This window comes from Aedes albopictus, chromosome 3, assembly GCF_035046485.1.
Source record: "Aedes albopictus strain Foshan chromosome 3, AalbF5, whole genome shotgun sequence".
NCBI lineage: Eukaryota > Metazoa > Arthropoda > Insecta > Diptera > Culicidae > Aedes > Aedes albopictus.
Window position 1 is genome coordinate 174,829,047 of NC_085138.1, and position 27,702 is coordinate 174,856,748.

At 37.9% G+C, this 27,702-nt stretch overlaps 2 protein-coding genes across 7 annotated transcripts in view; one reads left to right on the top strand and one right to left on the bottom strand.

Annotated features, from left to right (window-relative positions):
- LOC109403715 (uncharacterized) overlaps window positions 1-27,702 on the top strand; it is a 29,316-nt gene that overhangs the window by 698 nt on the left and 916 nt on the right. Inside the window, exons 3-4 of one of the 5 annotated variants that reach the window (XM_019676578.3) lie at window positions 55-164; window positions 17,308-17,343. In XM_019676578.3, the coding sequence (XP_019532123.2) occupies window positions 55-163 (109 nt within the window). In that variant the 3' untranslated portion in view covers window position 164; window positions 17,308-17,343. Of the gene's footprint in view, window positions 1-54; window positions 422-17,307; window positions 17,344-27,702 lie in introns of those variants that run through there. The other 4 variants (XM_019676576.3, XM_019676577.3, XM_062842953.1 and 1 more) reach the window with 4 other exon arrangements.
- Window positions 6-26,235, bottom strand: LOC109433418 (dynein axonemal heavy chain 6). 2 transcript variants are annotated; one of them, XM_029862698.2, is made up of 17 exons: window positions 26,028-26,235; window positions 25,803-25,973; window positions 25,290-25,741; window positions 21,712-22,141; window positions 21,555-21,650; window positions 21,191-21,496; window positions 20,896-21,128; window positions 18,985-20,830; window positions 17,644-18,920; window positions 16,985-17,582; window positions 14,564-16,927; window positions 14,366-14,507; window positions 13,566-14,302; window positions 13,236-13,502; window positions 10,362-12,831; window positions 217-562; window positions 6-154 (listed from the first exon to the last, which is right to left on the bottom strand). In XM_029862698.2, exons 1-16 carry the CDS (start codon window positions 26,108-26,110, stop codon window positions 218-220), a joined length of 11,817 nt encoding a protein of 3,938 aa, XP_029718558.1. In that variant the 5' UTR covers window positions 26,111-26,235; the 3' UTR covers window positions 6-154; window position 217. The 2 variants fall into 2 exon arrangements, with proteins under 2 accessions (XP_029718558.1, XP_062698936.1); XM_062842952.1 differs by having other exon boundaries at window positions 213-562.

A 27,702-nucleotide genomic window follows, 5' to 3' on the forward strand; every position in this document is an offset into this window, starting at 1 on the left:
AATGATTATCCGCAAAATTTTTAATGATTAATTAATGGTTATATTTATTTGCAGGACAATACAAAAAGTTATGATCCATGAGGTGACTACGAGTACGGCGCATGCACTGAAAGCAGTTAAGGAGGTTGAATCGAACATCGATACTCTTCTTAGTCTGAAATAAGGTAAGCAAGTTATTTTCATTTTTGTTGATCTCTTTTGAAGACGCCAACCTGCCTTAATCCGTTATTAAAGTAACCAGAGCGGTTCCACGCAAAATCCAATAATCCGTCGGTTTTTTAGTATCCAATAAAATCGATAAGACAAAGTTAGTGGAATGTCCAGTTGTCGAAAGAACACCTGCCCGGACGCTAGTTTTGTAGAGAGGTGCTTCATAGCGAGAGCCTACATCAAGGTTTACGCATGGTTTCAGCCACACTACCGGTAGTCTTGAAACCAGTTCTCCAACTTTTGCATCACACAGTCCTCCCTCGCGTATATCCCATCGACCAGCTTCTATAAATAGTCCGTGGATCAGGATACCCGAGCCAGGCACTTTCAAATCTTCAAACAAGGAATTACTCTGAAAATATAAGAAATTTTACGATTATACTAGAGCTCGAAATGTTTGTCCATAGTCGATTTACGCAAAATATGATGACAGCCAGAAGAAATTCATTTCAAATTTGTATCAATTATAGTAAGCTAGAAGTTTATCGGGACCTCAATTTGATTGTTTGTGGCCACCCTAATACCTAATACCCTAATAATGTCTTGTGAAATATCTCAGTATTGGTTGGTATAGCTTGTAATGCAAAACTCAACAATTTTGTAGCTGATCCAACAATTTTGCAGTGCTTTTTTGGACTTAACCCTAATTCAGGGCTGCCCAACGTACGGCCCGCGAGGACATTTCGTGCGGCCCGCGGCACGAATGAAGAAAAATTATATAATTTGGCCTTTTAAATAATATTTTTGAGTATTTTTTTCGTTTCCTAGTGAAATTTGAAAAAAATAAATAGTTTTATATTTTAGTGCGTATTTAAAAATGTATATCTACTTTTTTTTTTTTTTTTCATAGTGATTACGGCGGTAGCACACTGTGCTTATGTTCTAACACCGCACCCTTTCCCTACGTTTGCTTCTATGAGCCTCTATTTTTGTTTCAACACACAGAAGTACGTAGGCATATCGTGGCCCAAGTCGACACTGTTTTGGCCTGCGTTGAACAAAAATAGTTATAATAAAAGTTTCCCTTTTTTTCTTTTTGTCAATTGGTTTTTTTTAGTATGGTCCATGTATTTAGTTAGGTTCTTGCCAATTTGTCAGTTATTCGAAGTAGATTCCCAAGGTAATAGTCAATTAAGTCATTATGATCTGTTCTATCATACCAGTTTTAGTCATTGCTTTATTGAAGTATAGTTTTATTGGAAATATGCTGAATGTCGTTATTAAAAAGAGACGTATGGAACTGTGTCCTGGTAGTTGTTCCGTCATGCACATACGTCATGTCTTAATAATGCCTAGGAGATTAACAAAAACACGTGTGTTCGATCAGTAGAAAGTCAAGGAAAATATGTTTCTTTATTGTCAGTTGTTATGTAAGCCTCGCTTGAAGCACTTCCCGTGAGAACCCTGTCATCTGTACACCAACTAATCCGTATCTTCGTACTCAGCTAAATACCGTACTGTCAACCGTCGAAAAGCCTACGGGTAAATATTTAAAAAAAATGAATAATAATGCTGTCTAGCGCATTGTTTTCTATTGGCCACTATTTTAGTCTAGTCCCAACTGCAAGCTATTTTCCAATCTTAGCATCAATTGTCTTCTAGATACTTCTAGATAGATTCATCGAATCAGTCGAACCCGTATGTTAAAATATAGTCGATTCTTTGTCAAGTTGTTTTCTTGATTTCTACTTCTCTGTGTTCATCTCTTGTGTCCTTAAATTGTCATCGGTGAAAAACCCACAGAAACATGTAACTGAACTCCTGATATTTTTCTGTTGGTGTCATAACACTATCTAAGAGAAGAACAAAAATACGCAAAGTTGGTCAGTTGATTGTAATAAAACAAAAATTGCTTGTCAACTATTATGTATTCATCTCCCTACAAATACTATGAAAAATATTCAAATTCGTTCTATCCTATCGGTCCTACCTCGATAAACCATGTCATTTTCTCATGCGTGGCCTAGAAATGTCAACCTAGTCATACAAAAGTAACGTTGTTCAGTTAATAAAAAGCAGTCAGCTTTTGTCCAAAATGTCACGTCGAACGCATTGATGTCAACAATGCGTTTAAATGTTCGCACGTTAGCTTCGAATCTATCAGCACAATTAAGTGCTGCAAATCTCCTTCCCACTATCAATTCGTCGGTTGATTTTAATTGCATTATTTAAAGAAAATATGACCAACTAACATGGTAAAAAATCGAAAAAGCGACTATGACATTAATGAATTACTAATCAAAATCAACCAAGAAACGTGGGAAATAGAGCCCAAACAACATTTTAAAGTCAGCTGGCTGTTAAAGGTTCCAAAACCTGTCACAAATCCTATAATACTTTTATTAGGATTTGTAACGATCATCAAAACCTTCTCAAATCCAACCGACTTGGAACTGTTGCTTGGAAATAGACTCTACTGAGCCCTGGCGGTTCCTCCGTGTTTATCGAGCATGTCTGATGCATATGATCAGCCATACTCCATCTGCAGCAGCCGGTTCGTGATGAACCGTTGGAGGCGTATTAAAGTGTTAAAAAGGTGATATGTTTCACTAAAGAACACTACATTACAATAATCAAAATGAAACTCCTTCACTTTAATACCGTCAACCCCTGCGAACTTGGCCAGGGTATTTAAAAATGTATATCTACTTGATTCAATTTAAAGATTGCGAGGAATCATCAGATTATGGCAATATGAAAGTACTTGTAAACTTTTGAGAACACTTTGACATTGTAAAACAACTTAACAAAATAAAAAACAGCAAACGAATCTGAATTCTACGTAGGCTGACCAGATAGTAACAAGATAAAAACGGTACATTTGAACTGAAAATACGGGACATATAAATTACCTATGCGTGAAATTGTTCAATACACATTGGCCTGCGGCTATATTTGGATAGTGTAAAGATATACAACTCTTCTAACTGTATATGACATAAAGTAGAGAAACTTACGAGTGTTAATAACATTTTGAGACAACTGAATTATTTTTTTAATTCATTACCAAGATTAGGAATCTCTCAAGTGGTCAAAAAGCACTACCGCACACAAGTAAAAAATATTAAATAAAACCTGGGGGCAAGACATTGTGAAACTCGCAGCAACTCTGAGCAATTATAAGTCTCTTTCTGCTCGAATCAGAAACGTCTCTGAAATAGGAAAAATCGGGCAATACTGCTCGATTTTCTTCTGGCATCAGACAATACTTTGGGAAAATGAGAGTAATCCAAAGAGATCCAGAGGAGCAACACTTAGAAACGATCAATTCTGACTATACATACATGTCAATGGTTGCTCCTCCGTGATTGATCTGAACTGGTACCAGTTGCACTGAGATCCAACTGAATAAGGGGCTGGGACATTCCACTTATTCTCAAAGTGCAATTTTAGCAGCTCATGCATATTTGATCAATAACGGCGCCGGCCAAGTCCTTATAGTCAGCTGGGAAGGGAAAGGAATGTTAGAGTGTACTGGTTGTTGCTACTAGAGACCGAGAGCACTCTGCATCCCCACAACCAGCACGGACTAGGGTATTTGTTAGACGGAAAGGATGGGAGATCTGGGAGTCACCGTTGGGTCGGTGATGCGATCTATGAATAGGGTTATTTATTGTGTTCGTGATAGATTGTGTGGTGAATAAGGTGAATAAGGTCAAGCGGCACAGCACGCTTTGGTTGCATAACTTATAGGCGTTATATATACACTGTGCTGTGAGTGGAAGTTGGAAGGGAGGGAAACGACTTTTTTCCAATTCGTTTCTGGTTCTAGCGATGGCTATGAACATATGAATATACATGAGTTGTATATGTAGAGAAGAGAGAGCGAGAGAAAGTGGATAGAAAGATACAAAGTAGGATGAAAAGGACGGGCCAGGGATTGAACCCATGACCTTCTGCATACGAATCAGAAGCGGTAGCCACTAGACCACCAAGCCCGTCATGAATGGTGAGCAACACTTAGAAAACAGATTTACTCTCGTTATATCTGTCTTGCCCCTAGATAAAAACAATTAAATTAGACGTTTCAGTTGAAGTTTTCAAACTCCTAAAAATCGATGCTCTACAAACTTGTAAGAAACCCTAGAGGCAAGACTCTGTGCAAACGAGAGTAACTCTGAGAAATTCTGAGTAAGTCTTTCCACCAATGATCGACGAAATTTGTTGGAAAACACCTTAAAAACTGCAAGAAAAGCGAGATATCGGGCAGTATTGTTTTGATTTTGCGATAAATCAGGCAACACCCAAGTAAAAACGTAGCAATCCGGAGAAATTCTGAACAACTCTGTGAAGGAAAATGTACTCTCCAGCACAGAGTCTTGCCCCACGAAGAAACCTTATGTTTTAAAAGAACTACCCTATGAGATTCCAAATCGGATGAAAAACAAAAAAGTTATCTTAGTTGGACTCAAAGTCACATTTTGTTCATCACATCTATTTTTTTTTCTTGGCTAAAGATCGTATCACCCTTTCTGTACCACAAGCAGGGTTGTTAATAGTCATCGGAGCTGAAGCATAATCACTGACGACAACGGGAAATAAAAAGTTTGCGTCCCTGAGTCAGCAGCTCTTGAATATTTTTCTTCAAACACCGTCAGTCAGTTTGCTGGTCGCGACGAAAAAGTTTTGTCGTTTCTCTTTATTGGCATTTTCGTTGAGTGGCTTGCACCGAACAGGGGAGGCGAACGAATAATCAGCCTCACGGGATTGGCTGACCAGGAAAAAAAAAATGCAAAAATGAAACCCACCTTCATTCGGAATCGAACCAAAAACCTTCAGATTGGCAGCGCAACAAGCATACCATCAGAGCTAATTCATCAGCTCTGAAAGACCGAGGCTAAATCGTCAATAAAAGCTTGATTGGTTCGCCTTTCGTCTGCAATCGGATGCCATGTGACGAAAACGTGTTCGTTTTTCGTCGTTGCAAAAGGAGACAAAAGAGAATGCCGAAAACTATAGCTCCCTGTTTTATTTTCGGTTCATCCTCGTCGTGGTTTCTTTGTCGGTCGCTGATGATGATGCAAGTGACGGAGTTTTATTAGCTGACGAACTTTTTTAATTTTTCGTCGTTGGTCGGTGACGAAACAGATGGTTACCAACCCTGACCACAAGAACACAAGAATCTAAACATCTGAAAGCTTTCGAAAAATAACCGCAATATGTCTCAAAATTATAAAACGGTTTAATGTTTCGATAAACTTTTTGAGTAGATGAATGACTGAAAGCTCTAAAATTTCTTTGTGTTATGTTTTTAATGCAATTTGTTTAAAAGAGTCCTACATTAATCCATTTATTTTTCTGCATATTTTGGGATAACTATTTTAAGCAATATGTTTGAGATCCTTCTACTTGTTTTATTTGTTTTATTCATCAAATTTGAAGTTCTTCATAATATAAACTGTTTTGATTTCATAAGCTTCCGGTGAATCATATTGATTGAGTGACTATTTAACTTAGTTGAAGACCCATTTGACATGACTTGATATTTTATTACATAAATTATGTTAAAAATTGCAGACTCTTGTAGAGAAATTTACAGGGTTTACTCTAATATCATGAGATTTCATGGCTTAACAATACACAAATTACATTTTAAATTTGTTGAGAATTTAAATAAAGTCACACAAAATTAATAAGTTCTTGTAAATTCTTGTAAATTGCAGTCAGATCTTTGGCCAGATTCAACTCCCAGAAATATTAATATTTTCAAAACAAGGAATACATATCATTATCAAAAAAAATGTAAAACAATATTTAAAAAAAGTATCTTAACAAATTCAACTTACTTTTTTTTATTCAAACTGAAATACCCGTTTTTCGTGGAATACGGGACATTTTCGCCTTTTTCCCCAATATGACGGGACACCTCTAAAAGATCATAAAAACGGTACTGTCCCGTTAAATACGGGACGTATGGTCAGCCTAATTCTACGAGAATTTGAAGATTCTATTTTTATCGTAAGATACAACATAGAAACATTGATTAATAGGAACCAGCCTGAGATCCTGCTTTATGAATGCCATTGTATCTTTCTCAAGCCAAGTAAGATGTAGGGGTCAATAGGGCACTGCACTGTTTTGAATTTGTATGGGGTTTTGACGTTTCTTGGCCTTGTTGTTTACAAAATTTCTGCTAGAGTAAAAGAGAAGGAGAGAATTTTATGCAGTGCCCTATAGGGAACTGCATGAAATTCTTTCCTTCTCTTTCACTCTAACAGAAATCTTGTAAACAACAAGGCCACGAAACTTCAAAATCCCATACAAAATCAAAACAGTGCGGTGCCCTATATGACCCAGCCAGACATGCAAGACATGCTCTACGTTAGCGTGGTGCGCCCATGCTAGGATGGTTTATACTATTTACTAAAACGAACTGCAAAATTCTTCAATAATTCTTATGTATGCAGTAAGCACAGAAATTTCATAAGAAACTGAAAATTTTTTAAACAATGGTTCAGAAGTTCAAAGAAGTTTTTGAAAAAAGTGTTACATAGTCGAATTTCAATTTTTGGCCTGTCAACTGGTATGGAGTGTTGGCTGTGGCCCGCGGCCGTAAAAGGTTGGGCAGGTCTGCGCCTAATTAGATTAATATGATGTGTAACACGACGAAAAACGGAAGAAATAAACTAGGTAAGAAACAAACTTTATTTAACAAAAACATATAACAGTCAACCGTTACGCGCGTTATCGTACACTAAATTATCCTCTGAACAATCTGCCCACTTGTCGTTGTTCCTGACTCGCCGTCGTCGCTTATCCCAACGATCGGGAACCGATGGTTTGCGCCACGGTGGCTGAGAAGCTCTAAATCTGTTCACCGTAGATGGACGCAGTAAACTATCCAATTGACTGCCGTTACAACTCCCCCCCTCGAGGCTGTGAGGTAATTCTTCAAACGAAGCAGCCGAAACATCAGTTGCACTCTCGGCGGTTTCAGTTGATTCATCCTCCTCGCTGTAAATATTATCTCTTTCGTGTACAGATTCGTGGTAACAATAGTGGCGCGGACCTGGCAGCTCTCTTTTGAATCGCATTTTGGCTCGCCTCAACTCGTTAACCATTTGATCGTAGGCAAGCAGCTCGAGATAAACGTCCTCGGTGTTGAATAGGTGTTTTATCCGTAGCTGTACATGAAATGGGAAATGGTCCAAAACGGTCTGCACAAATTGTTGATCTGTTGGTGGTGAAGTGAGATAGGAGACTCTGCGTAACAGTCCCACAAAATATTTGGCTGTTTTAGATTTTTCTCTCATTTGTCGGTAGGTTCCATAATAAAACTCTTCTCGCACACGTCTCTCAATCTCTGGATTCCAGAATCTCCTCAAAAACAACAGCTTCAAATCGACGAAACTTCTATATCTCCGACCAAACACATTTGCCCAAATGCGCGCTTCGTTTTTCAAACAGGCAACAAAAAGTGAGCGTTGCCTCTCATTGCTAACGACATATGAAGCACCAAGTTCACGTACGTGTTCTTCAAAGTCCAGCAGAAATTCTGGTGCCGGATAACGATAAATGTTCCCATCAAACACCGGAGCACAAACGCGGTAGCACTCAAAGTTCATATTATTTGCACGGTGCACATTAAATTGTTGTTCACTATTTGAGAACATGGCTTTCAAAATAGATTGTTTCCAATCCCGGTTGAGCTCCCACGTTGTAACACGACGAAAAACGGAAGAAATAAACTAGGTAAGAAACAAACTTTATTTAACAAAAACATATAACAGTCAACCGTTACGCGCGTTATCGTACACTAAATTATCCTCTGAACAATCTGCCCACTTGTTGTTGTTCCTGACTCGCCGTCGTCGCTTATCCCAACGATCGGGAACCGATGGTTTGCGCCACGGTGGCTGAGAAGCTCTAAATCTGTTCACCGTAGATGGACGCAGTGAACTATCCAATTGACTGCCGTTACAGATGGAATAGTTTTTTTTTGCAATTTCTCACCGTTACGGTAATAGGCCATTTTACCTCACGCAAATCTGTCAGGAAAAGGCCTACTTTCCCACACCAAATTGGCAGTGCTGTAATGGTTCATTACAGCACTGATAAGCGTTGCGTAATGAACCATTACAGCAGAGGTTCCCAAACTTTTTGCTATCGCGGCGCCCTTTGAATTTTCCAAAAATGTCGCGGCGCACCAAAGTTTTTAACATAGCTTTTTTTTTAATTGTAAACAACTTTAACTTTGAAATGTCACAGGCAAAATCGTGAAATACTTCTTATATCATATTTTTTCAGAATTTAGAGAAAATTTGGGAAACTAACTAATAGGTGAATTAATTGAACTAATAGATTAACTAATAACTAATTAATAGGGGACTGCATGAAATTCTCTCCTTCTCTTTCACTCTTACAGAAAATTTGTAAACAACAAGGCCAAGAAACGTCAAAATCCCATACAAAATCAAAACAATGCAGTGCCCTATAGATTTCTCAAAGATAGTTTAAATATTTGTAAGATTTCAAACATCATGTTGATTTTATTATAGAAGTTTATAAATAAGAAAAAACTCAAATGTACGGATCAAACAAGCTGCTGTTTTTAATAATTCAGTCAAAAATTCTAAAGCAGCGATCCTGTGGCCTGTTTTTTCAATGACATGTATTGCACCTCCTGGATTTATTTGTGAAACTTTAAACACGTTATTGTAGATTATTTTGGGAGAAGAAGTACCTCTGAGAAACATTTTGCAATAAATTCTACGGCAACATAAAGAATACGGCATCAAGTGCGACCCGCGGGCCGCACTTTGGTGATCACTGTTCTAAAGCGTTTGCAATAATTAAAGAATTCTAATTGAATTAAAATAACTTCACAGAACTTGACCTGTTTCAATTGTTTGCGGAAATTGAAAAGCAACACTTTCAAACACTTTTATTTATTTAGGAAAATTTCAGCAAACTAAGACACATGAAGAGATTGTAAAGAACCTGCTAGGTGGACTTTGTTTGAACTTTTTTTTATATAAATTTCGACTCAACCCTTTGGGTCTGGAGTGACCATATATAACCTTGGTGATGAATCCGAGCATAACAAACATGATCGACTTCAGCGAAGTTGCTGCAGTACTGATGAAACAGACCGGTTCAAAAAGGTTGAAGACGGCAAACTTGCATGCCGCTAAGTTGTTCCGAAGACCTTGTAATTATTCTGAAAAAAAAATGTATATAAGATTCTTGAAATCAAAATTTTGGACAATATAGTAAAATCAAAAACTAAGCTTAGGAGGTCCAAATACAATTTCAAAAATTTAAATTTAAAAATTTGGTTTCAATTGATATGTTTAAAAAGTATACCAGAAATCCTATGGAACAATCGAAGACGCAGGGAAATATGTGAAGCGGCACTATTTTTACTAAATAAACAAATAAAGGTGCTCCGCTATACAAATAAAGAATTTGTTCTTTTTGTTTCGTCACAACACAAAAACCTGCGGCGCACCTGGGAAAGGCTCGCGGCGCACCAGGGCGCCGCGGCGCACAGTTTGGGAAGCACTGCATTACAGCACTGTTTTCAGTTTTGATCAACTTCTTGATGCTTTATGGACGCAGGATTGATAAAATGTCACAACTGCACAGTATAACCTGCTATGATCAAACTTTCTTAAACATAACTATGAACATTAGTGTGCAGTTAGATGAAAAAGTTTTGCTAAAAACTATTCTCAAGTGATAATTTATGAAATTGCAAAAAAACGTTGTACGCAGCTCGGTGCAGAACTTGATTTTTAAATGTACGACTCGTGCTGTAAAAATCTCCATTCTGCACCTTGTTGCGTAAACTACTATTACAATACAACCCAACTGCCAACTACTTGTTTCAATGGTAGAATTATTGATAAGTCTGGCCAAAGTCTACGCTCCATACAAGTTTCGAAAATTTTATACGAGGGGGGTCTGAGATGGCAGAAAAAAAGTCTACATTGTTTATGGACAGCGCCTAAACGCTTTCTTGGCATAGAAATAATCTTTCAAAGTCGTTGGAAGGAAGGGGTAAAAAAATGTTATAATTGCCAGTGATGACTTCTTAAAATTATACATACAAAACATATTTGGAAACTTCAGAGGCCATATTCTCAATGTCTACTTTTTGAAGAATAAGATCGGCTTACGTTTCTCGACAGAGTTTGTAATTTGCTTACCTTCTGTCCTCGAGTTCGTCGTTCGTATATAGCTTGTTGATTCAAGGTGCAGTTCATAATCTCGAAGTCGAACCGCAGCGTATCAATGGGAATATCATTCTTTCGTGCAAATGTCTGCAAAGTTCCAGTGAGGAACGATTGAGGGAAAAACAAACCGCAAATCCACGACGATATAGGCAAGCCATCGTCTATCCATGATTGCACGTATTCGATGCGTTGCTGCAGGTCAAATATCCAACTTCCTAGCGATTTGGTCGACAGAAAGCCGACGGTGTGCCACAATTGGGGAACTTGATTATTAGTGAACGCACGATATATTGTTTCCAAGCTTTCTGACATCACTACGAATCCTTGTATGGCTTTCTCCAGGTCGTTCAAGTTGCTGTGGATTACACCTAGTAGTCGGTCGAACCTCTCTATTTCTTGAAGCAGGACTGTCGTTAAGGATGGTATTCGATTCTTGTTGTCCCTCTTCATTAAATCCGGGTATGGATTCTCGCTGTTAATATTTTTTGCAATCGAGGAGCGTATGTTTTGAATCTTATCTAAGCATAGTTTATCCATTGCAGCTAAGGCGGCTTCACCTAATGAATCGCCTCCGCTCATGCTACTCAGAAGGGTGTCAATGAAAAATCTGCTCTCATTTCTATTGAAAATAATATTAGCATTCTCATGCATTCCAAACATTTCTGGAGGGTCGTGTATTGGTAAACTGTTGGCGTAGATTTTGTATTCATCTAAAGTTTTTGCCTCCGGGCAGTAATATTTACCGCTTTCACTATAATGATATCCTGCTGAAAGGACATTTTCTGAAGAATATATTTTCATAATCGAACGCAAGCAACGTTGGTCCCAGTTATCCGTAACTCTTCCTCCATAAGTAATCTCCCCATTGATATACTCCAAAGCATCCCAGGGAATTGGCGCCTTAGTTTCTCGCTCACAATATATGTCCAAGGTCTTCAAAGCACATTCTCTGTCGCTTTCGTTGAACTCATATAATATGTTCCAACCAATAGGACCGAACTTTCGTCGCTCTAAAATTATGCCGTGAAACATACACAGGCCAAAGATCATGCTTCTCCACTGTTGACCGAGTACATGCAACTCAAAGTTTCCTGCATCGATATCGTTCAACGATCGGATCAGATTGGCGCGTAAACCTTTCGGTGGTTCATTTGTAACTTTTACTGAATTCTGAAGCACGCTGATCGGAAACGTCTTAACTGGCATAGATGAAAGAAACAATCGAAAACCTTCATGAACAGTTTGCAATCCCATCGCTATGTTATTCACGATTCGTTCCATAGATTCCATCCACGATGTAGCAAGATGACAGTTCTGCAAAAACACCCAATGACCTAGTTTGGTTCCATTGGCCAGCAATGTTTCTGCCGCTGGACCTTGGCCCTGTCCCAAGGAGATGGAGAATAATTTTTCCGCATATTCTTTATCCTGTGCAAATTTGATGAGCGCCGTCATTGGATCTGATCCAGGAGACAACACAAACACTAGTGGCGTTATAGGCGATATGTCCTCATATAAAGATGGCAAGGTCGTATTTTTTGGAGGTTCCGTGTACTCTTTACCCAGCTTCAATCGGATAAACTCAGTAATAGCAATTACCAAGCTTTCTTCTCTCAACGCCGCTACCAGCATAAGTTTTTCTGGTGACGTTAATCGACTGTTCCATTGTTTTGAAGATTCTATAGGTTTTAGTGCTGAAGTGAGATTCTCTTTGTAATCTTGTATTTGTATTTCTATGTTTTCATGAAGGCACTTTGTCAATCCAGAAAAGGCGCCAAATGTTTCTTCCAAATATCTGCAACTGAACCATTGGTTATCTGTGACATGTGAAGGTTTTTGTTCCAGAGCATAGTTTCTGCTCGATGGTCCTCTCAGAATAAAATTTAGTTGATTATCATTAATTTCAAGAGATTCTTTACAAATGCCCACTGCCAGAAGAAATCCATAGATTAACTTATGTTTTTCGAGCAATCCACGTGAAATGTTGGAAAATACAGTGAACGTTATATCATCCAGTAGGGTTGTCAAACGTTGGGGAAGTTCCATTTTTTCGTGTGGCTTGGCTATCACCGAACAGTATACATGTGAGAAGTATCGCAGGCTGAATTGGTACATAGGGTCGATATCGGCCAGCGACGATACAACAAAGTATAAAACTGCTCCTCGCGAAGCTAAAACTCGATACTTCTCTCTGGTCGTAGCAATGGCCATTTCTGTTTTCTCCGTTTCGACAAGTCGATCAGCAATTACCATCGAGGTTTCTTTTGATTCATTCAGGGCATCCACTAATTCCTCATCGTCTAAGATGTTGCCTTGAGAACTGTACAAAAGCTTCAGAACTTTGTCTTCTAACATCAAAAGCTGTTGTTTGTCTTCATTTATTCTGACGATGAGATCACTGCGTTGTTTTTCCATTTCCGGGAGCTCAATTTTTATAATATCACTGAAATGGACAAATCATTAAAAATGTATGAGCAGAAATTAAAGCTTATTACTCTCTTTATATAATTATCATTGCTACAAAATATGTATAACGCAATTATGTAGGTTGCGTTATGTGCTTATAAAAAGTATTGCAACTTAAAAAAGAAGACCATCAATGTTGTGCGTCAAATCAAATGAGTTGCATTATGAACATTATGCAACTCATTTCAGTTGCATAATGATCCAGTTCAGAAAAAAAACGGGCTATTATGCTGCCGTGTTCAGCATAGTTGTCCCATGTTAATAGGGATTCCCATAGAACATGGGACAATTATGTCACACACGCCAGTATGATACCTTAGTTATATAAAATAGAAATTATGATACTGAATAGCATTAATATGGTTTCTGTGGATTACTTACGCAAGCAGCTGGTCCTCCAAGCCGCTTCTAGACACCAGGAAGTTTACCAAGCTTACTTGTATACAGATCTCTGGCAAAAAGTGTGGATTTGCCAGTTTGGTTGTCATGTATAGCCTAAAGTTGTGATCATAGTCAACGTCAACATCTCCAAGCTTTATCATTGGTCTGCCGTTTTGCATGAAAACTCGTTTGAGCAACACCGATTCCAAAACTGGATCAAGTGTTTCTTGGATGTCTTCAATAAGCATAGGAGTTCCCTGTCTGATACTGTAAATGAAAAGTATTGATATTCAGTACCAGAATCGCATTACCAAAGTTTAATGATTTTACCATATCTCTAGTATTCTCATCATATTTGTATCTGTCAGTTTAATAATTCTTATTTCGTTTTGGGCTTCCATGTTGCGAACCCAGCGGTTAGCTTGCTCTTGGGGATCAATTATCAGCGGCCATCTTCCGGCTTCAGTTGAAATGATTGCATTTTCAATAGAAATTTCATCTCGCGGTAAACCAAATATGTTCCATTGTCTGATTTTGAATGAATCCCCTAATATTTTCACCAAGTTGAAGCTATCGCTGCTAGGAATATTTAGGTTCCGGCATTCTTCTACCCAAACTTCTGTGAGCTCACGTCTATAGCCAATTGGGAAAGCTCCTAAATACGCGACATAAGCTGATGCTACTAGTACATCTCCAGGAACCGCAAACTGTTCGGCAGTTAGCTCTTGCACTGTGTCTCGCCAACGAACTTCTTCGTCCGCCAAGGCAGATGTTAGACGACCTGCTCGATTCAACCGTGCAGCGGTCAGATCGTTATGATCCTGCAGGACCTTCATCTCTCGCTTCTTTTCGTCCAGGTTAGATATCAACATCAAAATTTTAGCTTCAATTTCAGCCAATTCATTTTGCTTGGATTTCAATAGCTTCATGACTTGGTTCAGTTCGTCCTCTGCTTCTTTTTGTCTTTTTATTTTAGGTTCCACTACTCTGTACACTTTAGCATATCGTTCAACGGCTATCACCCACAAGCACATCGACTTTGCTACCTTAGATACTTTTTCAATAACCTGTAATAAATTGTTAAATTTAATAATCTATTAAGAATTCAAAATAAAGTTAGGTAGACTCACCGGTGGTTGAAAATCTTTATGCTCAATGTATGTCTTGAGCTTCTTGAGCATTGAGTCAGGAATGTGCTCTTTATCATATTCTTCGAGTTTCTTCAAAAAATTAACGTCTGCCATTACAACTTTAGCAGTATTCCAATCGGTTCTGCAAAAGAATAAAATTATATGCTTGAAATAAATATAAACATATATGTATCTTACTTTGAGCCTAGTAGAATCAGCACAGCTTCCATGACGAACTGCACAAGTTTTGGAGGTTTTTGAAACACTCTTAGTTCGTTGATGTCATTTTTGTTCAAAGCTTTAAGCGCATCTTGAGCAGCCTGTAATGTAGGCATAACGATTTCTAAATCTTTCGCAGCTTCATCAGCTATCTCTTGTGTTTCAGCAGCTTTAATTTTGGCTTCTGCTTCATCTTTTGCTACACTTCTCTTGACACCCTCAGCAATTATATTATCTTTATCGAGCTTAGCCAGTAATTCCTTCATATTTCTCGACTTTTCTTCCAAAATAGGAACAAACTGCTTCAACTCTTCACCCATTTCTGCTACAACTAGGTTTGTTTCCAAAATTTTACTCAATCCATTGGCAATCCTATCCTTCTTTTGTTGAATTACGTCAATGCGCTTCTGCACCAGTACACGATACTGATTTAGTAGTTGCAGATAACTGCTTGGAGTGGTATAATAATAACGCCTCATTTCTCTATGGAACCTTTCCGAGATTTTTTCAACGCTTTCATGCATCATCACACAAACCTGAGCAAGATGCTTGCACTGTACTTCGTTTTCCGACACTTCCTTTAGTGATCCCACTGCTACTGACAACAGAGCTTCCGCTGGCCATTTTACGAACCAGTCAATCGTACAACAGTTCACTAAGGATGGGAACATCCGACAACGTCTTCTAAAAGTATCGCCGACAGGGCTCATGCACAATATAACATGTAAATTAGCACGAACGCGTTTGATGAAAAATTCAAATATGCCATCTCTTGTAGTATTGGCGTATCCACTTTCTAAACAGGGTTGTCGAGCATTAAGGATAATTTTCTCATATTCATCTCCTTCAAAGAGATTAGGAACCTCTCCTGAATTGAGAATATTGTTAATGTCCTCCATAAATTCTTCCCTTACGATTTGAGTGTCGGTTATCAAAAATACTGTGGGTTTATTCAGCACTCCGGCTATCCAATAAATTTTCCTCAAGTCTTCATGAAAACTAGCGTGGTCATATCCTCGCCGGAGAGCAATTTGGTTACACTGGTAACCATTTATGTGCGCCGCCAATCTAGAAAGGCTTTGTTTTCCCATTCCGGAAACACCGACCAGGAGACCATTTCCTCGTTCCGACCGGAGTAATCGAGCCAGTCGAACAATGTGTTCTATAGCATCTCCAAAAAATATAAGGTTCATCTCTTTGCCTCCCGTGGAATTATAGTCTTCTAAATAGTCAATCAATATGTTTTTCATTTTCTTAGAATCTTTTATCTCTTCATAAACACGATCTTCCGGTGCCTGTCCAAAGATCATGAAGTCTCCGAAGAAAACAGTCTCTTCCTGCTGAACAACCGTAGTTTCGAAGAATTTTTCACAGCAGTCTTGCAGCAATTGTTTGAAATATGACTTATCCTCCTCGCATATCAAACGGTCGTAGAATATCCTCATTGATTCATGATAAAATAATCGAAGCATTTGTATAGGATTGACGTACGATGAAGAGTCAGCTTGTAAAATACCTTGAACACATTTAGACAAATCTCGTAGGTTAAACACATAGTGTGACTTTTTCGGCGTTGGCAAAAGCTCTTCGGAAATTCTTTCATATACTGCGACAGCTGCTTCTATGATTGGTTCAGCTAGAGGCCGTATAGCCATGCTGAAATCGCTCAAAAATCCGACCAAAATTGCCTTGAATATAGTTTTTAGAGTGTCACTGTTGGGTGTTGGAAAGGATAGTAATGCAAAGTGCCGGATAAATCTCGGTGTTAGAATATTTCTACCACCACCAGGAGGTGCGCAGGCTGCACCTAGCGTGACGTCGACAATATCCTTCCAGAATAATTTATCTCGATCATACACACCGTGGAAATCAAGAAACTGGCGAAGTAGTTCAATGGGAGGCTGACTTCCGTAGACATCCAGCTTTGGCATGTTGACATCATCGATAAAAATGATTATTTTCTTATTGATAGGTGCTCCCAGTAAAGTCTTTTTACGGCGTTCTAGTCTTGACTCGATTATTTCCTGAGTGCGAGCACTTTCCGATTGAGCAGAAAAGTTTACGAAAATTGGTATCACATTTTCCTTCATCAGTTTGTTTAAGATATCCCTTGCCAATACAGATTTACCAACACCAGTGTCGCCAGTAAAGAGAACAGGATACTGTTCTCGAAACAACATTTCAGCTATGAATCCGTATTTGGTGGTATCTAGTGTTGGCACAAGCATATCGAAATATGCCACATTCGGATTATAATCAAACTGCGGATGAATCGATAGCCAGTTTTCCCATGAGTTTATAGTCGGGTTTATTCTGTAATCCCATAACGATCCTTCGGGCAACCTAGAAATATATTACGTCAATACCTCGATTTATCGCGAATCTATGCGCATAACTTACAATGCAGCATCACTTTCCTCAAACAGCGATCTTAGGAATTTTTCGAATCCTACTTTCGACTCATCCAGCAAGTTTCCTGCAAACGCCCAAAGAGCGCACCATGTGAATAGTTTGCAAACATAGTTTTTCGCATCACCTCGTTCCATAAGATTTATTCCCTGCGTTTGCTTCAGTAGTATCAGCAATAATTTTGTCATCATCGAAAGTTTGCTGACATTTACTTGATGGATGCTCCAGCGGCATTTTCTGTTGATGTACTTGATCATCCCATCGTAATAGCGGCCAAAAAGTAAATGAATGTGTTCTTTCAAATCTTGATCCAGGTAAAACTCCTCAACCGTATTTAACCACGAGGTCATCAATGGAGCCCAACCCAAATGTATTGGATCGAGATACACCATGCCGCAACGTGACACCGTTGCTGGTGATGCCTGTGCCAAGTCTTGAACTTCGAATATCATGTGCACCCAGCTTGTTAGCTTAATACGTTCAGAATTAGCCAAACACAGCATTTTGTTGTCATCCAATACAGTATTCAAGTTTTCTATCCAAACAGCATCTACGGGGCCATCACAAACTACCCATTGGTGTTCTTCTTCTACAAAATAAATATTATTGTAAGATGTTGGGAATAGTCTATTTTTTCTGAACAATATTACCTAGGATATTCACTGCAGCCCGAATTGCCAACCCTAGCAATCCGTCTTTCCATTCCATGGTTGCCAAATTAACAAATCCGTACAACTCATCCATACTAATCGCCTTTGGATTGAGCGTTTGAATATTCACCGGTCTGTAGTAAGGTCCTTCAACAATGTCATTATACAGTTTCTCCAGCGCACATGCAAGCGTATGCAGCACTGTTGTCTTTCCGCTTCCGGTAGGTCCAACCAACATAACACCCCAACGAACCACCATGGTTTCATAGAGCTGAAGCGTTTTCAGGATAAGTTCTGGGACGGTCTGCAAATTGTTCTGTTCCATGCAAATTTCAATAGCTCCCTGCAAGCTGCCTCTTTCAGGTTCAGGCAAATCAATACCAGGAAATAAGTCTCCAAGTATACCGTTGAACAATATCGCATCATTTGCTAAAAACTTTGGAAGATTTGAATCTCTAAGCGCACAAATCAATGTTATCTCTTCAGGCTGATCGGGTGATGCGCGTTTAAGAGCTCCCGCCATCACCAGTACACTTTTTACTGCTCGCATTCCAAAATCGTAATGATCCTGCTGGCTCAACTGCTCACTACAAAGCTTGTACATCTGAACCATTTTCTTCGCAAGTACCTTCGATGCTTCAAAGCCTTCGGAGTACAGTATAACTTCGGCAATTAGGGCATAATCTGGTACCATCATTGATATAGGTCTGAATAGTGCTTTTAGATTATCGGGAAGTTCCGTTCTGCCTGCATAACCAGGATTCATTGTAATAAACGCAGCACAAGAGGGTTTCAGTTTGATTTCACGACCTTCGAACATGAATCTTTTCATTTTCATTGCTTTAGCGTTTCTGATTGTGATTAACTGCTGTGCAATTACTGAAAGCACTTCAATATCTATTCGGTTGAACTCATCAAAGCAGCACCATGCTCCTGATTGTGCCAACCCAGTGAAAAATCTTCCCATCATCTTGTAATCTAGTCCATCGGAGCAATTAAACACTACGCATTGTATGGCTAGTGCTTTAGCAAGATCTTTTGTTGTTTCAGTTTTTCCTGTTCCTGCCGGCCCCGCTGGAGCACCACCTAAATCCATTTGCAGAGCACCCATTAAGCACAGATAACACCTGTCCGTTAGTGGCGTAATGACTAAAACTCCGCCTGCGCCTAGATATTCATAAAAATACGGCTGATTGGATGATGCCATTTTGGTTTCAACTGTATCACTCTCGGACATCCAGTAATATCGTAACATTTTCAACCACTCGAAATCAGATCTAAAACAGAAATAAAAAAGTATCATTTGTCTGTAGAACTTCAATTACCATGTTGACTCCTTACGATTTAGTTACTTTCTTTTCCACCATAAGGGAAACTGTATCCATAGCATGAACATCAATAGTAATAAGCGCACATAGAACCTTTCGCACCAGTTTCGATATATTAGTTCTTGCAATGGATGCCAAAATTGCTAAGTTTTTAACTAATTTATCTCTGAATGCAAGCATTTTCTTCGTTGTTTTTCCTTTGCTATCCAGAATTTCATGAACATCAGCACACCATTGTTGTTGAGATACAGTTAGAACTATTTGGTTCGGGTGCTCTTGCATCCAATACGATCGGTCTTTTGTCGGGTAACATCTGTATCCCAATCGCATGTATCTCTTTACTGCTAGGAACATTGCTTCTTCGACTTTGGACAACCAATCTTCAACGGCTCCACGTGCCTTCAAGCCTATTCCAAACGTCAGACGTTCACCTTCTGGAGATACCATAGCAATAATATCATTAGTCATGACAGATTCTCCGCTTTCGGTCTTTTTCTTGCCAAACTCGATCCGAGCTATAGCGTCAAAACACTTCCTGAGGTGAGGTTGTACCGCATGTGGATTTTTAGTTTGGGCCAAAATTTCCAACAACTCGTCGTTGGACAAAAAGTAGAACCTTGGAAAGGCCATACGTTTCACTTCGAGGTAAGCTTCTAAACATCGTGTAACCTTCTCCAAAAGAACGTTGTTGATCTGCAGTTGTTCCAACACTCCTTCGGCAGTCATTGCACTCAGAGCCATTGGGGATTTCTGAGTACGCCTCATGAGGTCTTTCCAGCTTTTGTCAACTTGCAGGAACATTTGTGTTTCATGCGGAAGTTGTCTTTGAATATCCGGAGCGGAAAATATTGCTTCTAAGTAAATCCAAGATTGCTGACAGATTATCCATTCATCCAAAGTACGGGAAAAAAGATCCAGCTGTTTCCCCCAATCGTCGACTTTTGCCTTGATTGGCCCTACATGTCTCGATGCTGCTATCGTACTGATATTGATACTAGATTCATCCAAAACCGTTTGAATTTCATCAGTTCCTGCCAATATGAATACATCTCGAGCATCTCTGTGACTAACAACAGTAAGCTCCAACTCCTTCCAAGCATTTTCAACTTTGTTTAAAAGCGTTTCCAGTCCAGATTCAGCGCTAGCCATATTGGACACCTCCATTAATTCGTTAGCAATGTCCTCTTCAAAAGCATTAGCATCTTCAAAAGTGTGCAAATAAATTTCCTCTTCTCCGGCCAGCCGCTTGTTTAATATTTGTTCAATTTTTATCCAGTGGCGATTTTTCAAAGCCGGATTTCGAAGATATGTAAGAACAGGTATTTTCTCTTTGAATTCTTCCGCTTCAAGTCTTAGCTTTGGAATGATATCATTTGCAGGAAGATTCTTGTCAAGCATAGCGCAGTTTTTCAAAATTTTGTTGTTCAGGGCTTCAACTTCTTCGACATTCAAATCGTAGAACTTAATCTCACTCCAAAGTTCTAGGCTATCTTTCCATTGCTGGACGCCATCCCACAAGGTTTGACGCAGTTTAACTTCATTCATCACTATATCCAGTTTATCGAAACGGGTTACCTCCAAGCGAAACTCTTTCTGATACTTTCGATACTCTTGGGCCTTCCGTTGACACGAGCTAAGCCGCTCTGATAGATCTATCAGGCAGTCGCGGATCTGAGCTGGATCAGAATTTACGTCCAAAAGCCACTCATGAAGCACGTGTTCGCTGATTTCTTCCACTTCCAAGAATATTTTCGCAATATCTGTCTGCAAGCATAGATCAAATTTGTTTATCATGTCGCGTTTTTGGGTCCGTTTATTGTCCATGATTTCCTTTATCTGCACCATCAATTCTTCCATGTCTGAAAAATAGTTCACATAAATTCGTATGCGGAAACTTCAAGAAGCACAATAATAATTTTCTAACCTAGGTATTTATCTTTATCTTCATCTCTAAAAGGTATTCCGTATACTTTCATTATCTTCAGAGCTTCATAAGCATAATTCAACTCCTTTTCCAAGCTTTCTACTTGTTCGTGACATATTTCAAGAAAGTTAAAATAATATATGTATTGGTTAGTTTCCTCCGGAACAATCATAAGTTTAGTAGAAATTTCTTCGCCTTTTTGATTAACGTAGTTGATTTTTTCCATGGCAAGTCTGGAATATAAAAACTTGTTTTTATTTTGTTTCATATGTAAAACATTGACTATATGCTATACCTGGGTAATGTTTCGTCCAACACAGTTAAAAGATCTTGACAGACAGGGAGGATTTCCTCACGAAAAGTTAACTGCTTAACTTGAACCAAACCGAGTCGCTCAGATTCTTGGATGTTTTCCAGCTCTGCCATTTCCGAGTTGTATCGTTGGCAGAACTTTGCCAATATGTTCAGATCAGATTCATTTCTAATAAGGTCTCGGTTCATTGCAAGTGCCTGATGATAATTATCCCGGATTTGATCAAATTTGGCTGTATATTTGTCCACAATGTCGTATGCCCCGTTTATATTAATGTTTATGGATTTTCTAGTAACGAAAGGTAAAATAATCAACGAGTTTAATTTTCTGATCGCAATCAACTTACATGTTTTTAAGTAGTTCGTAATCATTATCCATGATGAAATTGAAACTTGGGGGATTCCCACAAAGGCGATCCTCTTGGCGGCCCATAATTATCGGTCTAGAATAATCATATCAAATATATGAGTGAAATATTTCTTGAAAGACTAATCATAACTTACTCTGTGAATATAGTGAAATAAGTATCACTTTGAAATCGCTCAATGCATCTGGTAGATTCTACTACCATCGAACAAATTTGATCTAACAGAGAAGCAGCCACTTCCCTCGAAGGATCAACAGCAATAGTGGTGGGTTTTAAAATTAATTCAATCGTCATGAACGGAGCTTTTTCTGGTGATTCTGTTGACTCATAGCCTTTGAAAACATTTGAAAGATTCCGGAAAGACTCGCTCAATATTTGGTGTAGCAAATTAATCATCATGTGGTCGGCATATCCTAAGAATCTGGCGAGCAGCGCACAGAGCTTTCGCTTGTTGGCCCGCTCTGTGAAACTCATGATATCTTTGAGCTTTTTCTTATTTGTACAATTCAATGCCTCATCATGTGGTGAATAGCCTCGATCCGTGAGAGTGTTTGTACAAGCATCAACTTGAAAAAAAACAAAATGAAGTAGTTATTAGTATAAAACTAGTTTGGAAACATTATTTAGCAGCTATTATAATTTTACATAAAGTATATTGACGACAATGAGTAAATGGGCTTGGTGGTCTAGTGGCTACCGCTTCTGATTCGTATGCAGAAGGTCATGGGTTCAATCCCTGGCCCGTCCTTTTCATCCTGCTTTGTATCTTTCTATCCACTTTCTCTCGCTCTCTCTTCTCTACATATCGTCCCCTTAATGCTAGAACTAGGTAACTCGAAATTTGACGTTTTTGAGTTGAATATACCATTATATCAAGCTTTTTGAGCTCTACAATATATCCAAAGACCAATGAAATACGATTATAAACAACAAAAATATTCACTAGTTTCAAAACTAGGTATCTCAGTGTAGAATACAAGAACTGGGTGCTATAACTAGGTAACTGGGAAAACCATATCTATTTCCAACCGCACAGGTTAAAAGCTATCGGCTGCTAGGACATGGAAATGTTACTTGCCATTCTTTTGTTAGTAGATTGAAAATCTACTACTGTTTTTGATTTTAGGCCTTCAAACCTAAAAAAAAATACTTGTATTGATATAACTAAAAACTGTGACTGTTCGTAGGCGATTATTTACGAACATTTTGAGGTGTCATGTGGTGACATAGCAGGCATCCTAGCAAAATCAGTAATTACACGTTAATTTCAATATGTGAATCCTTTTAAATTTGCATAATGCAACAAGAAAACTGAAAAGAATGATATCTATAGTGGTAAAAACTAGGTATCTCAGAACATCTCCTCCATTGCTTATGTTGCGTTTTGAGTGCTATAACTAGGTAACTCGACATTTTTTTTGACCATTTATTGTTTTTATCAAAGGTTTAAACCAAAATAGTTCAAAACTTTTTCTTGTAGCAGAAAGAATAGAAGCTGAATAAGCAATCAATGCAAAAAAATATTATTTTAAAGGCTCCATACCTTTGGAACAACTGCATGAAAAATTGTAAAATTTTCAAAGTCGTTTTTCTCGAAACTATGATTTTCGAGTTACCTAGTTCTAGCATTAAGGGGACGATATACAACTCATGTATATTCATATGTTCATAGCCATCGCTAGAACCAGAAACGAATTGAAAATAATCGTTTCCCTCCCTTCCAACTTCCACTCACAGCACAGTGTATAAAACGCCTACAAGTTATGCAACCAAAGCGTGCTGTGCCGCTTGACCTTATTCACCTCATTCACCACACAATCTATCACCTTACGAACACTATAAATAACTTCCTATCCATGGATCGCATCACCGACCCAACGGTGACTCCCAGATCTCCCATCCTTTCTGTCTAACAAATACTCCAGTTCGTGCTGGTTGTGGGGATGCAGAGGTGATCTCGGTCTTTAGTAGCAACAACCGGCACACTCTAACATTCCTTTCCCTTCCCAACTGACTATAAGTACGTGGCCGGCGCCGGTATTGATCCAAAAATGTATGAGCTGCTAGAATTGAACTTTGAGAATAAGTGGAGTGTCCCAGCTCTTATTCATTTGGATCTCAGTGCAATTGGTACCAGCTCAGATCAATAACGGAGTAGCAACCATTGACATGTATAGTCAGATTTGATCGTTGAAAGTATATTGACGGCAATGAGTAATTCTATAAAACGGGATTTTCTGTGATATGATTTTTTCTCCGCTTTGACAGTAACGCTAAATTTTTGAATAAGATAATATTGCAGAAAATGTACTGTCGTGAATGGCAAGTCAGTATCATGATATTTCTGCTGAAAAAATATGGTTTGTTCGGTAAAATTGAAAAACAACAACACCACGTCAAATTGTCCCATAATGAAAAATATTCGCCTAACAGTCCCACCATAAATTGTTGTAGTCTGTAACATGACACTGAACAACAATTTTAAAGCAAATCTAATATTTTCTTCCGTAAGATATTCATTATTTATGTTCAAAGTAAACTATGAAAATAAAATGATGATTACAGTCTTATTCAGATTATGACGATTATTTCAACTTCTTCTTAACTATACGTTATGAAAAGGTTTGAAAACTTCAGGGGCCATTGTCTGAATATCTACTTTTTACAGATGGAACTGACTTGTGATTCACGGTAGTATTTGCATTTTAAATATACAAATTTTGAAAGTTAATCGCCAGTTCTAAAATTTACAAAAAAAAAAATTACGGTCAGTACAATTATGCTATATATTTTTTTTTCATATATTTTTTTTTCAGACTACATTTCCTTGAGTATCAGGTCAATTGCACGAATGACTATTTGCACCGAAATACATTAACTTTCTTATTCAGGGTTATCCCTTACCACACAATGTTCATAATCCTGGAGATAAGTTTTTTTGAAAGTGTTATCCGACCACAAGCTGTAAAAAGGGTAATATGGCGATACCAGTAAAAGAGAGCAGTAATAAAAAAAGAAAAAGTGATACGTAAACTGGCAAGAAACAACATGAACCACTTTTTGGACATTGTTGTAGGTATTTTGGTAATATTGTTTAAGGACAAACGTCTTGACATCCCGTTTGAACAGTGCATCAAAACTTCAAACACACAAATCTCAAGAAGCAAGCTTCACACAACAAAGCATTTTATTATTCTGTTCTTACTCACTTTTAATAAGCTGAAAATAAGAAGATCAGGTGCGCTGGTTTTGTTTACGAAGGGATTTGTGCCCTCGAAATCGTAAGTAGGTGCCAAAGTCGGTCATTGTGGCGGCCATATTGGGATTCTAACAAGTCTGTCCTTAATTTAAGTTTAGAATATCTCGAAATTTCTTAGCTTAAAACATCAAATTAAGATTTCTCGAGATTCATCCTAGGGATGATTTTAAAAATTTGCTCAGAGGCGCAGAATGGTCATATAATTCGAGCCCTTAACTTAGTTTTGATGGAAATTTTTATTTTATAATAACGGTCTGTGGGCAGCTTTTGTTAAAAGTCAGGGCAAAATATTCGCCTAAGTATAAAATAAAAAGGATGCATAACAAATGATTAGGTCATAAGTACTAACAGATGATTCAGTGCCAGATAAAAGTAGCGCAACTCTTAAGTATAATATTATATATAATAATCAATAAACAATTGGTTAACCGTCTTAGCAAAACAGGTTTACTTACACAAAACTTCCCGCATTTTTTTGTTCAGATTGAACAGCAAATCGCGCACCTGTTCATAGGTCGTCATTTGAGTTTCCACAAAATATGGCAGGTGCCAATTTTCACACACAGAAACATCAAAATAGCGAAAATGGATCAACTGTTCGAATTGTTCTCTCATGTACAGCAGCGCTTTGGCCAATCGTGGCATAACGAGGAACAAACTCCCGGCTAGTGTTTGCTTGGCAGTTTCGTACTTGGTCCGTTTGACATTTTGACGCCACTGGCGAAACGCTTTGGCGCACCGGTAGTTGCCGAAGAAGTTTAGTTTTGTTAATTTCTTATACTTTTCATAATCCCCTAACCACTCGTTTAACTGACTAAAGTGGTTTTCAGTATCGCTCCAATACGTAATTCCATGTCGGCTAACTGTATAGTACTCATGCTTATCAACTTTGCTAAAAGGGACCTCCCTAGAAATGAGATTACATATGTTTAATACATTATATTAGGTTGATTTCTTATCATACTCACAGAAATAGATATGGGCCAAAACGTTCGCTACATCTCGGAAAAGCATAAGTTAAAAATATAAAACTATTGTCCCTTAACTTCCGTATCCTTTTTTCAATTAGCTCTTCGACATTGATAGGTGTCGGCTGAGGCAGCTTCTGGGTTCGAGCGGAAATTCTTTTTTTACGATCACTAAAAACAACTTTGGTTAAACTCACAAACGCTGATAATATTTGATTTACTAACTCATTGACTTTAGTTAAAGCCTTGAAGGTAGTTTTCGGTTTTATTGAACTTGATTTCATCCTTTTTCCTGACCAGTTTTCCATTTCGCCGGTGTTGAAAACGACAAATCAGTTTACAAAACTAACAAAACCCCTAACAACGTTATTCATCCATGGATACCAATCGCTACTTCGATACCGCATGCAACACGTGGTATTTATTTTGGTTGGAACATATTTTCTGGTGTATAAGCAACATCGTGCTTGTTGATTAATCGCTACAGGTAGTTGAAAGCAATAAAAACGATCGCTACCCCAAGCATATATCGTCGGTTTTCTGCAATAGGAGCACAACTCAAAAATTGTAGCTTTTGAGATATTGATGCCAAATGATGAATAACTATGTAAACTTTCATCTAAAAAAAAACGTCCCAAAATTCATCGAGGAACGCAAGATTTACTCAAATTCAGTCAAATTTTTCAATAGTCGTTGAAAATAGTAATCCAAAATTGATGGATCAAATAAGGACTGTATCGGAAATTAACTATAAACGTTTAAAATTGCCTGAAAAATAATCTGTTTGAAATAAACCTTACCTTATTTTTGGAGATACTATATAAATCTCTTAAATAAAGAATGGCAGTTCTGATTTTCAAAAAATAATCATTTAACTTGGACTTTTATCTCAAAGATTGCACATATGTTTTTAAAATTTTGGACACCTCCTAAAAATTTAAAATTGCGAAAACTGTGGGAAAATATTCAATTTTTTCTCTCATTTTTGCGCAAATATATTCTTTTCCAGAATGCTCATGATATAGGAAAATTATTTTTATCAAGAAAAAATCCCTCCGCAGTTTAGGGCAATTCTTAAAAATGAAAAAAGGCCATTTTTCGAGAAACTCTTTTTTATGCGTCTTCAAAGAACGATTACGCAAATAAAAAAATACGTAAAGTTGAAAATTTGCATTTTTTTCGATTGGATATGTATTTATATCTATTGAAGAGGTAGTTTTACCAGAGAAAGGAATTTTATAACCTCTGAAGATATTTAAAACAGAGCGTCAAAGTTCGACCAAAAAGTAGGTGATTTTCGGGAAAGACCGTATTCTTAATATTGGAGGTTTTTCTATCCAAAATAAGAATTTTAAAAGTCGGTTTTAAGTGATATATTATGTGTACATAACTGCTAGTAATAATCGTTATTTTTCAGATTTTTCCCCGTACAATTTTTTTTCGCTACAAATGATTGAAATGTTAAAAAAAATTGAAAAAAATGCGGTTTGTACAGACTGATATTTTGTGTGGTATACTCATAGAACCATATTTTCAATAAAACTAAACATTTTCCAAATTTCTTCAAGCTGTTCCAAACTTAACTATATTCTGAAGATTTCATAGAAGACTCGGAGTAAAAAGACCAACCGTGCTTCGAGATAGAGCATTTTGAATGTTTATAGTTAATTTCCGATACAGTCCTTAGTTCTTTACACCCTTCCAACAATACAACAATCAAAATCAATTTTGACAAATGATGAGCTACATAGATACGTGAACTTGCAGGTGTGCTTTAAGATTCTCAATATTTTCCGATGCTTATATTCTAAAAATCCACATTTTCTTAGTTGTGCCTTTATTGCAGGAAACCGACAATAGTTATGGTTTGCATTCATTTGTATCAAGGAAGCGTTTTCAA

Coding starts and splice junctions, on each gene's coding strand:
- LOC109433418 (XM_029862698.2), bottom strand. CDS start 26,110: ATGGAAAACTGGTCAGGAAAAAGGATGAAATCAAGTTCAATAAAACCG. Junction 21,497..21,554: donor TACGAACTACTTAAAAACAT/GTAAGTTGATTG, acceptor TTTCGTTACTAG/AAAATCCATAAACATTAATA. Junction 17,583..17,643: donor GGCTGCAGTGAATATCCTAG/GTAATATTGTTC, acceptor TTTATTTTGTAG/AAGAAGAACACCAATGGGTA.